We start from the raw sequence: 18,545 nt of genomic DNA, 5'->3' as shown, positions 1-18,545 counted from the left end.
TTTTTTCCCTTTGGGTAATTAACTGCTAATTTTGAGCATGAAGTGCTAATCCCCCCCCCCCAAGGGGGTTGCCAAAAGTGCTTGGTGAAGGTAGAGGGAAGTCACCGAGACTGCTTACTGTAGGGTTGTGCTTCGTTTCCTCCAGATTTGGAGGTGGAAGCACCCCATTGCTTTGACCTGTAAGAACCCTGTGATTGGTATCTAGAGCCTTTTGAGCGCCTGGAATTGCCTTGACAGGCTCTGTTGGACATAGGAAAGTACCAATTTTTAGAAGGCCAGTGCTTACTTAACCTGGGTGGCTGCACTTAAGAAATCTTTTACAGTTTGCATAGATTTAGCTTTGTCTTCCATTTTCTTTAAAACCTCTTCTGCCTTATTACCAGAGTATCATGCTGTAAAGGGGCATCCAACAATTTAGCTTTAACATGATCAGGCAGATTTTGCTCCTTGAGTCAGGCATGCTTTCTAATCACAGATCCAGTAACTGCAGCCCTGGAAGAGGCCTCCAAGGAATCAAAACCAAATTGCAAAGTATGCGTTCCAACCTGTTCGGCTGAATGCAATAATTCCTGCAATTCTTTATTTTCCACACAATCAGAAAAACAAATTTCTGTTTCAATAAACCCATAACATGCTGTTGATATTTAAGCATATGAAACTGTCAGTTTAAGGCTCTAATTGCCAAGGTTGCAGACGTATAAACCTTCTTTCCCCATCTATCCAGCGCCCTGGAATCTCTATCAGAGGTAGGATTTTTGGTTGTAGAGGCCTTTACACCTTTGGGACCCAGTGACAGTCTGTAGATCAGCAGCAGGAATTTTCAATAGAAATTTGTGGGAGTCAGAAATTCTGTAATATCGGTCTGGCTTACTAGGAGCCGGAGATAGGGAATCAGGAGCCATGCTTGATTCCGAAAATACATCAACAATGTCTAATACAGAAGGTATAGCCAAAGGCCTATGCTGCGGAAGGAGGAAATCCCTAGGCCTCTTTTGATTCAGAGAAATCAAAACCAAAAGTAGAGATGAAAGCGAACGGACAAAACAAAACTTGAACCAAGACAAATAGTTCGCTTGGAGAGACCAAATGAGGGTCAGAGACCGGATAAACTTGTAATCCAAAGATTTATTCGTAGGCAAACGAGTCACTTTAACGCTATACACATATAATACGTTTTCGGACATCTTCATCAGAAGCCAAATAGCAAATGCATTTAACAACATCTCATATAGGATGTACTAAGCCAATTAAGACCATGACTCAATAAAATTATTCACTAAAAACATTACATGAAAAACTCAGAATAAAGGACTTGGTGTGCCAGACTACACTTGTAAAAAAGTTACAATACATAAATGAACTAATGAAAAAGCAAATATACTGTAAATAAAATGAAAATTCAAGTTTAAAAAGTCCTAAAATATTCACATTGTATATTAAAAATATCTTTATAATGCAAATAAATCAGTTATTTTACTGATATACTGCATTAAAAGAAAAATAAATATGTATGCGTATATAAATGTGTAATGAATGCTGCCATCTGATGGAAATTCTTAATATTGTAACATAATGAAATTATAACTTTGCAGCTCTTAACTTAACAGGAAGAAGGGATAGCATATCGTTCAGACCAGGGCTTTTTGTAGCCTCCAAAATGATCTGCCAATATAATTCCCTGTATTCTAACTTTGTTTTAGAAGTTGTCCCTAAAGAAGTTAGGGGTGGCATGTGGGAAACAAAGAAATTAAAGGAAGCTTGTGGACACAGTAATGTATGATGGAATACTGCATTATTCACATTGTTTTTTTAATTTCATAATAATGCTCAAAATTCTTTACTTTAACGTCCTCTCGGTCTTCCCTATGTAAAATGAACAATAATAGCAAGTGGCCAAATAAACAACCCCATTGGTGTTAGAAAAATTAATACTTTGGATCTGCCTGTTTCTACTAGATCTGTCTATACTGGTACTATTCACAATATGTTGGCATTGAGAACAGGAACCACATTTAAAAGTTCCCACTCTTCCAGGTCCATTTCAAAAATTAGAGCCCCCACCAAACTCAAATTTCTTAAAATTCAAATCCTTTTTGTATGTAAATTTTAAAGGTTGTCTATGTATATAATCTAGGTCTGAGATTAGTCTAAATCTATCCCACTCCCTAGTAACAATTTTTTTTAACACCAGAATCACCAGTATAATCCATAATATATGCTTGCTCCCAGCTGTTTGTGGTGCTCTTGTTGACCATAGGATTAGAGTTAACAGGATCATCCTGATCCAAAATGGGGGCAAACCTCCCCTTTCTTCCTTCCACAACTTCCTGGATGGTCTCACGAATTAAATTGTCTGGGTAACATCTCTCACTGAACATATCCATAACAAAGCCACTGTGTTTTATAAAATCTTCGTGTGATGTCATGCAACTGGTCCTAACCAATTGCCCTTTGAGTAAGTTCTTCTTTTGGAAGAAAGGATGACCTCTAGTAAAATGAAAATAAGAGTAAGAAAAAGTTTTTTCCCCATGCATTTTTTAAAAGGCATTGTCCAACTTGCTCAGAGAAATGTCCAAATAAATAAATTCTTGACAATTAAGATTGTATGTAAAATCCAAAAAATTGGTTGTACTTTTGATGTATGTCAAGAAGTCAAAAAATCTTTGAGAATATGTCCAAAAGATACAAATATAATCCAGAAAGCGTTTATACAAACACCAACAACCGGCAAATTAACAAATAAACTCTCCCACCAGGATAAAACAATATTAGCATATGTGGGGGCACACTTTGCCCCCACAGCTACACCTCTTTCCAGTTTTAAAAAACTCTCCTTCAAAGTACATATAATTGTTTTTAAGTATAACCTCCATAAGCAAAAGACCGGTCCTGAAATCATCTGAGGGAAATGCCCCACTCTCTCTCATGCTTTCCTCCAACCATAAAAGACCTATATCATGTGGTATATACAACCAAATAGGTATACAATATCCAAGGTCACAAAAATAATGTTGGAACAAAACAAATTAGTTTTCACTTGCCTAAGAAAGTCCCATGAATCTTAACACCATCTCCCTTGTTTGACAGTTCTTTCAATTTTACATATTTGGCAAGGGGAGTAGTTATGGATCCTTCCAAGGCAATAAATCATAATGGAGGGTCAGAAGGGTCTTTATGGACCTTCGGAATGCCAAAAACTGAGGGTACCCTCGGATTTTTGTTTGACAAAAAATTAAATGTCAAAATATCAATAGAACCTTTAAGCAATAGGTCATTTAATAAAATATTAATTTTAGATTTAGCTATATTGACCTCATTAATAGAGGCTCTAGAATACTTAGAAGTATCATATAACAAGTCTTTCATTTTAGATTCGTAAAGAATAGTGTCCATAAGTACTGTTCCACCCCCTTTATCTGGTTGCATAATTCTTGTAGTCTTATTGTTTTGTCAGGTCATTCAAAAGACAATTCTCTTCCTTGGAAAGGTTAGAACCCACTCTGTGTTCTTTTATCGTATTTCTAATTTCCCTTTACCAAGGTTTTTAAGCTGAGGATGAAGGGGGGGGTGGGTTAAAAGTACTTTTTTTTCCTTAAAGAGGGTGCATGTGTGCCAGGATTTGAGTCATGAAACATTAATGCCAAATTCTGTTTCCTAAGAAAAAGTTTCAAATCCACAATAGCCCTTGGAATACTAACTTTCCTGGTAGGAATAAATTTAAAACCCTTCGAAAATAATGTGAAATGATCCATGTTAATATCCAAGTTGCTATAATTAAAAATTTTGTAATTTTTGAACTCAAAAATATTACCTTGCTGTGTAATGTTTGTATTAGAAAGTGGGTTGCTTATCTCCTGAAGTTCCCCCTGTAGTTGTGATAATTTTAATACACTGGGTTCTGTTTCCGTATCAGCAGAGGAGTACGGAAAGCTGACAAGGAGCCAGCTGATGGAGATGTGCCAGGCTAGGGGACTGGTGCATGGAAACCTGACTAAGGCAGACCTGATTGCAGCCTTGGTTACAGCTGCATCAAAAAACAGCAACCAGGAGGACAATCTGACTGTCAGTGGAGATACAATACCCTTGGAGAATGGACAGCTCAACCTTTCTGCAGAGGACATAAAAATACATCTGGAGCCAGAGAGACTTGACTTGGAGGCCAGGCATTTGGAGACAGAAGCCGAGGAAAAGGAGAGGCATGAGAGAAATGCTGACTCTTCGCCAGAGTCATGGAGTTGGGGATGGGAGTAGCTGGACCCCAGAAGCACAACAGGTCAGCAAATTTCTTCCGCAGTTTAAAGAGGGGGATAATTTTGATAGTTTCATATGTTTGAGAGGGTATGCAAACAGTATAGTGTTGACCAAAGGCTCTGGGTACAGCTCCTGACCCCCTTACTCCATGGTAAAGCTGCAACTGTATTGTGTAAAATGTCTGAGGTTGCATGTTTTGATTATACTGCTGCAAAAAAATTTCTATTAAGAGCTTAAGCCAACACCTGAAACGTATAGGATAAAGTTTTGTGGGCATAGACGTAAGGCAGATGAAAGTGTGTGCGAATATGTTGCTGAACTGAGCATTATTTCCATACGTGGGTCAGTGGATGTCAGATCACCACTTTTGAAGGGCTGGCAGACCTTTTGGTGAGGGAACAGGCCCCTTAGCACTTTGCTTGTGGACATGAGGATCTGGCTAGCTGACTGAATGTGCTATTTAGTTGGGGAAGAAGGGAGACCTATACGTGGCAAGCAGGGCAGCTCTGCACAGGAAGGGGACCCCCAATACTGCTCATGGGTCAAAAGGAACCCATGGTGGGCAGCACAGACTGCCCCAACAGAATCTGCCAGTAGCAGGTGAAGCCACTAGTCCAAGTACACGTTCAGGAGCTAGGGTTAAATGTTTTGAATGCAACCAGTGGGGCCATGTGGCATACAGGTGTCCACGGAGGCAAGGTGGGGAACAAAAGGTGAGGGAGCCAGTAAATGCGAAAGACAAAATGCCAATAGGTTGTCGTGAGACAACAGGAGTACTAAACCACCAACCTGCAGATGTCCTGAGGGAAGGATTTGGATGAGGCGGCACTATGTGCTTATGCAGTTACACTCAATCGCACTAGGAGACCAGCAAGTGGGTCTGGTAGCCTGGGGGAGACCCAGACTGCATACTTGCAGCCAGGACTGGTGAGATGGTTACTTCAGGGAGAGAGCTACGCTGTAGCAGCGAGACTGAATATGAGCCACAGCTGCTTGTGGGTACTGATGGCCCCTTGGACAAAGTGACTGCAAAGGTAGAGATGAGTAGAAGTACCCAGGCTGACAGTGAGGCACCACTGTCAGAGGATGCCAGACTTCCTATGGAAAGGGAGCTGGAAAGGGTTAGAAGGACAGAGTTGAGAGGTTCAGCTCTCAGACCCTACACTGCAAGGCCTGAGGCAGGTAGCTAGAGAGGCACCCGATTCTCAAGGAAAGGGGGAATCCGTATAATGGGATAAAAGGGTTACAATACAGAGAGTAGACCCCTGAGGGAGGGCTAGAAGGTGAGAGTACAGCAGTTGTAGTGCTAGAGTTTACCATCTAGGGCTTCTAGCCATAGCCCATGACATGCCCTTTTGCAGGACGTATGGGCATAAAACATATAAAGACGTATTATGCAAAACTTCTATTGGCCTGGAATTTCCAGAGATATAACAGGGTACTGCAGGACCTGTGAGCAGTGCCAAAAGGTAGGCAAGGCAGGAGACAAGGTGAGAGCTCCTTTGATGCCTTTTGCCTGTGATTGAGGAGCCATTTCAGAGGATAGCTATGGATGCTGTGGGTCTTCTGAGTACCCCGAAGAGAGCACACAGATCAGTCAGTCCGGGGCTGGTCGCTCCCTTGCTCTCCAGGTCCCTAATAAGACTTCCCACTGGCACAGCTATAGGGTCCAGATCTCATCCTAGCTGATCCCCTATTACCCAGACTATACTGTAGTACTGCCTGCCACCACCCAGCTAATATTTATCAGCTACTCAAAGGCCCTTATAAAAGGGTGTCTAATGACTACTGTTTATTATCCAATTGGTAGTATAACTAAACAGTCAAGGTTTAGAGTCACTTGGTACAGTAATCACTAAATTTGCAATGCACTTTAGAGCTTAAATTATCTCTACACAAAACAACCGCAGTTGAAAGGTTTTAAAATATTTACTATACTTCTTACTACACAGTGCTAGGCAAGAGTTCACAGATCAGAGAAATACTTAAAATAATTCAGTAGTACAGTTCTGACATCACAGAAAAGCACAGTCTAATCTTTCTAGTTTCGAGCTATTTCTAAAAGAAAACACAAGTCTAAGAAACTTACATAAGAAAACAGGCAGAGTGCTGATGAGTTGGATGGTCAAGACAAAAATGCTTATTCCACACTGGTTCCCTGTTTAAATTGAAATTGCAGTTCTGATTCACATTACATCATTCTTCACACATTCCTGGGGTTCCCAGGCTACACATTACATCATTCTTCACACTTCCCTGGGTTCCCAGGCTAACAAACCATTTACATTCTTAACATCTCCTTTTATCTTGTAGCTGGTCAAGATGCAGAGCCATAAAAATACATTTGCATGTTTAAATCTAGCAATTTAACTCTTGGTTAAAACAGAAAGAATTTCATCTAGACAGGCTGGAGCTGACTTTAGATCAAAGGGTCACAACATGCTTTTACTTGGTCAGTAGAGAGCACTGCTGTGACATTTTTTTCAGTTCCACCTCTAACAGCAGTTTTATTTTTTCATTTAAGACAAGCCTGTAGTTTACATTCATATTTACAAATGACAGAATTATCTGCAAAATTCTATGTGGCTAGGCTGGCAGCCTTCATCTACCTTTACCACTCTTCAGGAGACTACTTATAAATACATTTAAAAGCAGTGGTGCAAGAATTGAACTTTGGAGAACCCCTGTATCATTAGTCAAGCAGCCAGATAAGAGTATTTTGGCATCTCACAGATTGTCCATTATCTAGGTAACTTAAACCACGCAAGACTATGGGTAGAGCATCCTACTGATGACAGCTGTTGTAGTAACTTGGCATATGACATGTCGAAGGCATTGGATAGGTCAAGTAAAACCACTGATGTTGAGACCAGTGTCTAAAGCTTTATTCACAGTGTCAGTAAAAGTAGGGCTGTGGTAGTACTGTGAGCCAGGCTAAAGCCATGTCGAGTTGGACTGAGGGTAGGATCAAACTACAGTCACTTAAAAGGCTGAGACTAGTTCAAGTTAATACTTTTCATTCACTGCTGTTCTTCGGCACTTTACTACTATGACTGCCATGACAGCTGAATAGTTTGAAAGGACATGAAATAATCAGACTCCCTGGTTGACGGAACACTTAGCCCAGGGCAGTAAGGTCAAAACGTACTTCACAGGTGGTACAACTGTCATGAAAACAAGTTTGGAGGATTTTCTGGTAGCCAGATGGATCCACGCCAGAAGTGCTCCTAAGCTACAATAAAAAAATGTCAAGACATTACAAATTACAAACTTTTTTTAAACCAGCAGACCAATAGTCTACTCACCAAATCGTCTTAGTGCTGGATCAATGCTATTGGGTCTGTTGGTCGCAGCCATGACAATGACATGCGCTCTCTGCTTTAGGCCATCCATAAGAGTTAGCAATTGAGAGACTATGCGACGTTCAACTTCTCCATGTGTCTATTAAAAAGAATCAATGTCATCAAGTAAAGGTTAATTAAAAACTAACGAATCTTAGAAAGGAACAAGACTTTAGTATAAATACACACTTTAAATACACAATTCACTCAAATGTTCTACGGCACTTATTCGGCAGCACAGGTCAGAAATGTGCTAGAACTGCTTAGGGGAACCATGTATCAGCAGAGTAACTCATGAAGCTGAACCCACTGCCCCAGCTGCAAAAAATAAAATATTCCAGGCGAAGAAAGTGTGTACACGTATATGCATGTGTGTATAGGTGGATGGGGTGAACTGGTACTCTACCCTAGCCCCTGGATGCCAAAACGGACAAAGATTGAAGGAAAACCATACTGCTAGTGATACGTGCCTTACACAACTATGTTCTTAGCTTGAATCACTGCTGCAATAATCACTGTAGGATGATTCTCAAGGCTTATTTTATGACAGAATGTGGCTACTGTCAAGGAGAGTGCTACAGAATGCCCTTCAGATTGACAGATGAAGCCATCCCTGCACAGGATGCCCAGTATATAGTGCATAACGAAACTGAGGATTGATAACCAGATCACTAAAGTACTGTTGTACTTCTGGTGGAATATGGATTGATAGACTCCTCCAAAGTCTGACAAGCAGTTAAATACAATGCAAAGAGCCAACCATTTGGCAATTGTTTTGAACATGTTCCTCTCCTTTATTAGCAGTGAATTAGCAACAGTTGACAAGTCTTCCTTAAGTCCTTGGGTTAATGCATCAAAAACTCAATTGCTTACGAATAAAGGAGTGCAATATTGTTTATTTAGAACACTGTCAAATAAAATTGGTTTAAGGACATCTCTACCACAGACAAAGGGACTTTTTATATATTGAGAGAGATCAGAGATTCTCCTGGCAGGAAGGACGGCAAGTAACAGTTTTGCAGGTGAAGAACTTTGCAGCCAGTTCAAAAACATACTGCATTAGAATTCCTAAAAAAATTCTCTGGGGGGTTCCTGCAGCAAACTATCTGAGGGTTACAGAGCAAAAGGGGATTATGGGAGGGGGAGGAGCTTGAGAATTGAATCTGTCTGAAGTGCTGGATCAGATCGGACGTCAGATCCAAGGCCCTGCCTTCAGGAATAATGAAATAGGGTCAACACAGAGTTATGTACTTATCATAACTCGGCATCTGTGTTATTCTAGGTCTTCATCATCATCAGGGTCTTGGATCAGAGCCAGCAACATTAAGATGGATGCAAGACTGGCTCCTCTCTCTCCCATAATGCCCTGCTGCCTTGTAATCCCCAGACAGTTTGCTAACGATCCTACAACCTACTGCTACCCAGGTGGAAGGAAACACTCCAACATCTTCCATGATTGAACCAGCTAGGGGGACAGCAGGTAAGAAATGTGATGAATGAAGACATAAGATAACAAATGTCAAGTTATGGTAAGCGCACAACTCTGATGTTATCCATGTCTTCATTCATCACCATAGGGTCAGAGTCCCCAACTACCATATATCCTGAGAGGCCTCAAGGGAGGACATACCGGAGCACTGTGGAACCAAAAGCCGCCCTACTTCTGGAACTCAAATCCAATTTTATAATGGGATATAAAGGGTGTATTAGCCCAAGTGGCAGCAGCACAGATAACAGAAAGCCTTGCTACAAAGGCTAAAGAAGTCGCCACAGACCTAGTAGAATGGACCCCATGACCTGGAACCTCCATGGTGGCCAAGATTGTGGACCATAGAGACGCAGCTAGATATCCATTTACAAATAGTGACCTTAGATGCTGGAAAACCACGTCTGCTAGCATAAAACGTCACAAAAAGCTGCTCTGACTTACAAAATCTTTAGTCCTACGCAAGTAAAACTGCAGCTGCCTGTGAACATACACGGTATGAAGGATATACTCCTCTGTTGGAATAGCTGGGGAAGAATACTGGAAACTGAATACATTGATTTAGGGTCGACTTGGAAGGAAACTTGGGTAAGGAGGGGTTCGTTCACTCAGAAACCCTGTCCTTGTGAAAAGTCATGCAAGGAGGAGTAATGGTGAAGGCTTGCAGTTCTGAGACCCTCCCAAATGAAGTAACCGCCACCAGAAGGGCTGCCTTCCAAGACAAACTTGAGATCACAGGAACTAGGTTCAAAGGGACTCCTAGTTAAAAACTGCAGAACCAGCGTGAGGTCCCAAGGAGGCAAAGGTTCCTTAACTGGAGGCCAAAGCAAGAAAAAACACCTTCATAAAGGCCTTACAAAGCTTATGGATTCAGAGGTCTCGTGAAAATTGGAAATTGCCAACTGCAGCTTAACAGTGGAAAAACTTGCTAGAGAAACCTTTCCACTTACTCTTGTACACTTTTCTAGTAAAGGGATTTTTTGGGGGCCAGAATGATGCATTTAATGGGGGATGCTAGCCTGGACTGTTTAATCATCATTGGAAATGGATAAGCCATGCAGTTAGGTGAAGGTTTTGAAGGCTTGGGAGAGGACCACACCCGACAGACTGATGGGAAATCTTATCTTGACAGGGATCCAGTATCCATGGCGGATACTTCAGATAAGACCTGACTAAAGGGAACCATGGCTGACGAGGCCAGAAAGGGGCAATGACTACAAGGGATGTCCTCAAACGTTGTGCTTTCTGCAGAACCTTTGGGTATTAAGGGAACATGAAGGTATACATAAAGTTAAGTCCCAGAGGACAATCGTGGACTACAACATCCTTTGGTGACTCCCCTTTAGGGGGGAATCGGGACAAAATACTTGTGGCTGACTGGGGAGGCAAAAAGGTTGCAGCACAGCTGACCAACAGTTGAAAATCTGATTTGCCACTGAAGGATGATGGAGAGACCACTCTTGAGGACTCAAGATAGATTTGCTGAGCCTGTCTGCCAACACTGGAATCTCTGGGTATGTATGTTGCAATAAGGAACCAGTTGGAGGAGGTAGCCGATTCTTCACTCTTACAGCATCTCTGCACAACAGCTAAGCACATGTTCCCCCCCCCCTGTTGACATACTAGACTACCCCATGTTGTCCAAACTGCAATCATCCCTAGAGGGAGGCAGTCTTGGAAGGCTTGTAATGGAAGGCCTGCCCTCATCTCTAGAACGTTTATATGCAACTTGGTCTCTACTGGGGACCACGTTCCTTGGACAGTCTTCGCAGGAAAACATCCCCCAAACCCAGCAGGGAGGCATCTATGGTCACTGTGGCCATGGAGAGGCAGAGAAGGGCCTGCCTACAGAGAGATCCTGCGACTGAAGCCACCACTAGAGGCAACATCTGCACACAGGAGTCAGTCTTATGGCCATAGACAGGGGATGAAGCAGAGCAGACCACTGGACAGCTGAAGCCCATTGTAACACATGCATTTGGTACCTGGCCAGAGGAAAAAAATTGCTGAGGCCATGGATCCGAAAGCCCGAAGAACCAAATGAAGTGGGAAGTGCGCAACAGAGGTCCAATATCTGTATGACCTGATCTCTCATCAACTGAATTCTGAGCAGAGGTAAAGTTGCAATTTCTGAAACAGAAGGCTGACTTATCCCCAACTGACTGAAGAGGGGGAGAACATAATGAATCGCCTGAACCAGGTGATGCCTCGAAGGTGCCGTGAGGAGCCAATTGACGAGGTGTGGGAAGATCTGGAACCACTGAAGCCTCTGGTGAGCCATTATCACCGTCATGCATTTGGTAAACACCAGGAGGGCTACAGTGAGAACAAAGGGCAGAGCTCTGAACTGGTAATGATCGACTCCCAGCCAGAAGTGAAGAGGTTTCCTGGAATGCCTGTATTTTGATGTGATAGTGGGCCTCCTGCAGATCCACAGAGCACATCCAATCATCCTTGGATAAAAGTAGCAGATTGGACTGAGCAGTGACCATCTGGAACTTTGATTTCTTTATTGAAAGATAGAGTTCACTGAGATCCAGAATATGACGAAGGATTTCCATCTTTTTTGGCACTAAAAAGAAACGAGAATAAGTGCCAGATCCTCTTTGTCCTGCTGGGACCGCAGACTACTCTTTTTAGAAGTTGAACTTCTTTGGAGGCCAACTCCTTTTGACTGGGTGGTATGTCCAAGAGGTAATGTCTTACTGGTGGGGTTACAAAAAGGGGAATGAAATAGACCCTGCAAACTATAACACCCACTGATCAGAAGTGATGTTTGTCCAGGCTAGTGGGTGTAGGAAATGTGACCCCCAACTGCCTCCAGGGCAGAGCAGTCAGGCAACGCTTCAGAAGCGCTAATAGGGCTGCTCAGAGAACAGTTGTTGCAGCCCGGAAATCGTGGAGCCCCCTGCCTCAAAGGCACAGTCCACTGAACCCCCCCCTCCCCACCTCTGGAAGATTATTCAAGAGCACCCTGAAAGCGAGACTGTGCCTTATGGAACCACTTCTTTCTGGGTATTAGTAAAGGACCTCTGGAGAGCAGAAAGCTGGATCCCTACCTCAATATTCCCCTTCTGCTCGCTGTAGATCAAAGTGGCCTTCAAGAAAGGTCCAAAATGAAAAGAACCAAAGTGAGCATTAGTAAATGATGCCTTAAAGGGTTCCACGAACCAGCATATGCACAGCCAGGCATGATGCCACAAGACAATGCCTGTATCAGCCGCTCGAGAGGTAGCTTTCATTGCACTGAAAATTAACCTCAAGGAATTCATGAGGGAGGTGAGAGTGGACAGCTTGGGAAACACCTACTTGAGGCTCTGCCAGCAATACTTCTGCAACGGAGGTGGAAAGTTCTTGGACCAAATCCCTTTGGAGGCAGATGAAATGTCTTAAGTAGTTTGCCGCTCAGTGCAAAGGTAGAGAAGGCGTACACCCACTTCCAAAAACAATCACCCAGGACTCCCTGTTCAGGGGATTGACCATGGAAGCTCTGCTGTGCTAGCTCCTTCATGGTGGCGGCAACCCACAATGTCATTGACTGGCACTCTTTTGCTTCAGAAAGTACAGTTGTGTACACTTACCATAAATGTAGATGTTAGAGTCTATTCACTGAAGCAATCACACTTGGGTTATCTCTGCCTGCAGGCAACCCTCAGTTGGCCCGAATACCAGTCTTGGGATTTCTGCATCACATGCTGTCACCTCCTCCATGACGTCAGGGGTATAAAACATGCAGCAAACGCCATCACATCAAGTTTTCTTGCCCCAGATGTCAGGAGCCCCCAAAATAGGAAGCAATTACATGGTGCGGAACACCTCTAGTAATAAGTAAATACCACTGCCATAAGATATGGCCAAAAAGAGGATAGGTAGAACGAATAGAAGTCAGGGGGCTGGAGGGAGGATAACCAGGACTGAAACAGTGAATACACTCCAACATCTACATTTATGGCAAGTGTACACAACTGTACTATGTTCTTAGTGTTTCACTGTTGCAGTCATCAACACTTGGCTTGATTCCCAAAACTGAGGAAGGGTGGAGGCAGTCAAGTAGTATTGGGGCTGGCCATCAAATCTTTTAAGACTGCTGTGGCAAATCCAGCTCTGGATTTAGAAAAAATAGGTAAGTGGTAATGCTTGGTAAAGGTGTGTACAGAACTCCAGGTTGCAGCTTCCAAGATGTCCCTGGTAAGGACTCCCCTGAGAAATGCTGCAGAGGTTGAGGTAGCCCTAGTGGAATGAGATCTGATCTCCTGTGGGGTAGGTTTTCCACGGGGTTTGTAGCAGAAATGGATGCAGTCTGCTATCTATCTGGAAATGGTTTGCTTTGAAATGGCTTTGCCCTCTGCCCCTGTAGCAAAGCAGACTAGCAGCTGGTCAGATTTTTTGAAAGGTTTAGTTCTGTCAAGGTAGAACCTGAGCTGTCTGTGCACATCCAAGGAGTGCAGAATCCTTTCCCCTTTATTCAGATGATTAGGGAAAAAGACTGGTAATGGATGGATTGGTTTAACGCCGCACTGGATATCACCATGGGCATAAATGATGGGTTAGTCCTGAGGGAAATCCTGTCCGCATGGAATATAATGAAGGGTTCCAAAACCATTAGTGTCCAACTCAGACACTTCTTGCTGAAGTGATTGCTAGAAGTAAGGCTGTTTTCCAAGACAGGAATTTTAACTCTGCTGCAGCAGGCTTAAAAGGGGGAAGCGTGAGCTTCTCTAGTACAAAGAGAAGGTTCCAGGCAGGGGTGGGAGCTCTCCCCGGGGACCTTAAACTGTTGGATCCTCTCAGGAACCGTTTGATGAGAGGGTGATAAAATAGAGGTGGCTCAGTACTGTAATGAGCTGAGATAGCAGAGGCATGAATTTTAAATTGATGAGGATAAGCCTTTCTGGAGTAGCTCTGCTAGGTAATCCAGGATTTGAGCTAATGTGGGCGCAGCTGTGTCCTTTCCTTGATACTGGCTCAAAGAACAATATCTTTTCCACTTTTCTGAATAGGATTTCCTAGTACTAGGCCTTCTGGCCTCAAGGATGACGTCCATCACCTGTTTGCTGAGGGTTGGTGGTGTATTCAGGGGATAAGCCAGGCTGCAAGGTTCAGGGTTTGCAGCTGTGGATGCAAAAACTATCCCGCCTGCTGGGACAGCAGGGAGGGGGGGAGGTCTAATGTAGGTGCCAGGGTGGCACTGCTGTCAGACTGAGGAGTGGGTACCAGTGCTGGTGTGGCCAGTCTGGGGCAATAAGGATTGTCCTTGGCCTGTCCTGTTAGATCTTGAGTAGTACTTTTGAGAGGAGGGGCAGAGGGGAAAAAGGCATAAATTGAGAGGTTTTACAATGTAAAGGATAGGACATCCACTTTCCACACTTGGCTGTGGGGATTTGTGGTGCAAAAAGAACAGTTGTGTACACTTAGCATAAATGTAGATGTTAGAGTATTTTCACTGTTGCAATCATTACATTTGGGTAATCAGCTGGCAGGTTGCCCTCAGTCGGCCTGAATTCCAAAGTCTTGGGTCCTGCGTCAGTTGCTGTCTTCTCTTCCATGATGTCAGGTCGTCAGGGGTATAAAACATGCAGCAGACGCCATTTTTAGTTTTTCTTGCCCCCAAAAAGGTAGCAAAATTATATATATATATATATATATATATATATATATATATATATATATATATATATATATATATGCATCAATATAAACTTTACCTTCAACTACAAGCAAATACACCACATAGGTTATAGAAGATAGAGAAGGAAAGATAAACTTCAGAATGACAGGGTGATGGCGGGAGGGTAACCTGGACTCCAACAGTGAATACACTCTAACATCTACATTTATGGTAAGTGTACACAACTGTACTATGTTCTTCGTGTTTCACTGTTGGTCATTACATTTTGGTAGAATCCCAAAGCTATGGCTAGGAGGCTGGAGCTAAACAGCATTAGGTACGGCTATAAGGCCCTGCAGCACTGCAGTGGCACAGCCTGCCCTGGACTTAGAGAGGCAAATGGTAATGCTTTGTAAAGGTGTGAAAAGAACTCAAAGTAGCAGCCTCTAGAATGTCCTTGGTTGGATCTCCTTGGAGAAAGGCTGCTGAAGTAGCTGCAGCTCTGAAATGCCCTTGGGCACAGGTTTACCATGGAGTAAGTAGCAGAAACGGATGCAGTGGCTTATCCACTTTGAAATTGTCTGCTTTGAAATAGCCTTTCCTTCTGATCCTGCAGCATATGACATTAGTAATTGCTCAGTTTTTCTTAGAGCTTTTGTCCTGCTCAAGTAGAATCTTAGTTGTCTGTGTATGTCCAAAGAAGGCAGAATTCGCTCCACTTTGTTCTGCGGATTTGGATAAAAAGTTGGAAAATTAACTGTTTTGGTTATGAGCCACACTGGAAACCACCTTAGGCATGTAAGTAGGATTTGTCCTCAGACACCTTGTCTGGGTAAAATATGATAAAAGGCTCCAGAGCCATGAGTGCCTGTAGCTCTGAAACTCTTCTTGCTGAAGTAATGGCTAGTAGCAGTGCTGTTTTCCATAAGAACTTTAGATCATTGGTAGCAGCTGGTTCAAATGGAGGCAGGGTGAGCTTTTCCAACACATAATTGAGGTCCCATGCAAGTAATGGTGATCTTCCAGGAGGTCTTAAATTTTTGGCTCCTCTAAGATACTGCTTTAGTAAAGGATGAGAAAAGATTGGTGGCTCTGTACTGTAATGAGCCGAAATGGCAGAGGCATAGATTTTGATTGATGAGAAAAACAGGCCTTTGTCAAGCATCTCAGTTAAGTATTGCAATATCCGAGGAATATTTCGTTCTGCTGCATCAGTTCCTTGTGCTCGATTCCAAGCACACAATCTCTTACATTTGTCAGCATAAGATTTTCTAATACTAGGCCTTCTGGCTTCCAAAATGACATCCATCACAGCTTTACTGAGAGGTGTTTGTATGACTACATGATTAGCCATGCTGCCAGGTTCAGAGTCTGTAGATGATTTTGCAGGATCCGATTGTTTTGCTGGGACAGTAGTTGTGGTCTGAGGCAAGGTCCAAGCTGGGTACCGAGCCAAGTTCCTTAGGATTGGGTACCAGTATTGTCGGGGCCAATCCGGGGCAATTAAAATCATCTTTGGCTTCTCTTGTCTGACTTAGGTAGGAGGACCTTGGGTAGAAGAGGCAGTGGAGGAAAGGCAAACTGAAAGGTTTTTCCAACTGAAGGATAGGGAGTCCACTTTCCATGCTGGTCTGTGATAAGTCCTTGTGCAGAATCTTTTCAATTGATAATTTTGAGGAGAGGCAAATAGATCTATGTCTGGGCTCTCCCATTTCTCTGTTATGCTGCAGACTTGTGGATTTAGTTTCCACTCGTGAGGATCCATAAGGTTTCTGCTTAAATCGTCTGCCAGAGTGTTCTGTTTTCCTGGCAGGAATTGAGCTTGAAGATGTATTTGGTAGGTCAAAGCTGTGTCCCACAGTGCTATGGCTAATCTGCAAAGGGGGTATGAGTGTGCCCCCTTGCTTGTTTATATACCACATGACTGTGGTAATATCAGTCTATCAGTAGTTGTCCTGGATGAAGCAAGTCCTTGAAGGCTGTTGGGGCATTTTGAACAGCTAGCATCTCTTTCTGGTTAATATGTAGATGTATTTGCTTTAGCGTCTATAAGCTCTGAATGCATCTTCCTGCCATGTGGGCCCCCCAGGCATAATCTGATGAGTCTGTTAAGGTTTGGCTGGCAAGGGGTAGAGTGAAGGGCAGTCCCATGTTTTGGTGACATTGCCTTTGCCCACCATAGAAACTCCTGTTACAGGCAGGGAATGAGAGGAATCACTGTTTCCAGACTGTGTGAATGTTGACTCCATAAACTTTTTAAGTACCACTGAAGTTTCCTCACATGCAATCTTGCATATGGAATTAGTAGGATGCAGGATACCATGAAACCCAGAGCCTGCAGAATTTGCTTTGCAGAAGACTGGGTTTTTGTTGCCATCAGTTTGAAGCAAGCAGTCAGTTGCCTTTGCTCGTCTGGCGGGAGGCAAGTCATCTGGGCAGTTGTATCCAAGCTTGCACCCAGGAAAGTTATCTTTTGAGAGGGTACCAGTTGTGATTTCTTTTCGTTTGTGCACCCTAGGCATGTTAGAAGCCTTTTCACAAATGCCAGGTGTCGAAGAAGAGTGCCCTTGTTCTCTGTTTGAATGAGACAGTCCAAGTAAGGATAAATTTGTATACTTTGTCTGCAAAATGCAATTACTGGTGCCAGGCACTTTATAAAGACCTTGGGCGCAGTAGATAAGCCGAAGTGCTGAGAATTGGTAATGCATTAAGCCAGCCTTGAATCTGAGGTATCTTCTGCACGATTGTCTTATTGGGACATGCAGGTATGCCTCTTTTAGGTCTAGTCACCAGCCAAGCATTCTTGCCCAGCATGGGCAGAAGCTGTTGCAAAGTCAGCATTTTGAATTTTGGAATGTCCAGGTATGTGTTCAAAATCGATAAATCCAGTATTGGCTGTCAGGCCTTGTCCTTTCTGGATACCAAGAACAGTCTAGTAAAAATCTTGTCCTTTTTCCTGTTCTGGTACTGTCTGAATAGACCCCATATCCATGAGGGACGTAACCTGTTTGCGCCTCTGCCCACTGATTTTTTGGCAGATCTGGCCAACCATTCGCCATTGGCAGTGTGTGGAAATGGAATCTGTATCCCTGTGATACGATGTTTAGTAACCACTTGTCCTGGGTTAATAACTGCCAATTTTGAGCAAAAAGTGCTAATTTTCCCCCTATGGGTGCTGCCAAAAGATAAGTGCTTGGGGTAGGCAGAGGGAAGTCATTGGGATTGCTTTCTGTAGGTTTGCGCTTCATCTCCTCCAGATTTGGAGATGGAAGCGCCCCATTGCTTTGACCTGTATGAATCTTGCGCCTGGTATCTGGAACCCTTAGGGCGTCTGGATTTGCCCCTTTGAGCTCTGACACAGGAAAGGACCAATTTTTTGTAGGCCAGTGTCTACTGAATCTTGGTGTCTGCACTTGTAAGAAGTCTTTACCAGTTTGCATAGACTTAAGCTTTGTCTTCCACTTTCTTTAAAACTTCTTCTGCCTTAATACCAAACAGAGAATCATGCTGTAAAGGTGCATCTAGCAATTTAGCTTTAACATGATCAGGCAAATTTTGTTCCTTTAACCAGGCATGCCTCCTAATCACAGATCCAGTAACTGCGGCCCTGCAAGAGGCCTCTAAAGAATCAAAACCACATTGCAAAGTATTGCTTTCCAACTTGTTCTGCTGCATGCAATAATTCCTGCAATTCTTAATTTTCTGCACATTCTGAAATAAACATTTTGTTTCAGCAATCTCATAACATGTTGTTGGCACGTAAGCATATGAAATTGACAGTTTAAGGCCCTGATTGCTAAGGTTGCTGATGTATAACCCCCCCCCCCCCATCTGTCTAGTGCTCTGTCAGAGGGGGTAG

General features: G+C 43.1%; 1 protein-coding gene across 1 annotated transcript in view; it reads right to left on the bottom strand.

Annotated features, from left to right (window-relative positions):
- LOC122806732 (valosin containing protein) overlaps positions 1–18,545 on the bottom strand; it is a 1,741,209-nt gene that overhangs the window by 997,927 nt on the left and 724,737 nt on the right. The window contains exon 9 of the mRNA XM_044077401.1: positions 7,557–7,692. Within this exon, the coding sequence (XP_043933336.1) occupies positions 7,557–7,692 (136 nt within the window). The remainder of the gene's footprint in view (positions 1–7,556; positions 7,693–18,545) is intronic.

The sequence above is a fragment of the Protopterus annectens genome, chromosome 1.part1 (assembly GCF_019279795.1).
Source record: "Protopterus annectens isolate FY-2018-M chromosome 1.part1, PAN1.0, whole genome shotgun sequence".
In the NCBI taxonomy this organism is placed as follows: domain Eukaryota; kingdom Metazoa; phylum Chordata; order Ceratodontiformes; family Protopteridae; genus Protopterus; species Protopterus annectens.
Note: the sequence above shows the minus strand (reverse complement) of the source record. Positions and strands in the feature narration are given on the sequence as shown.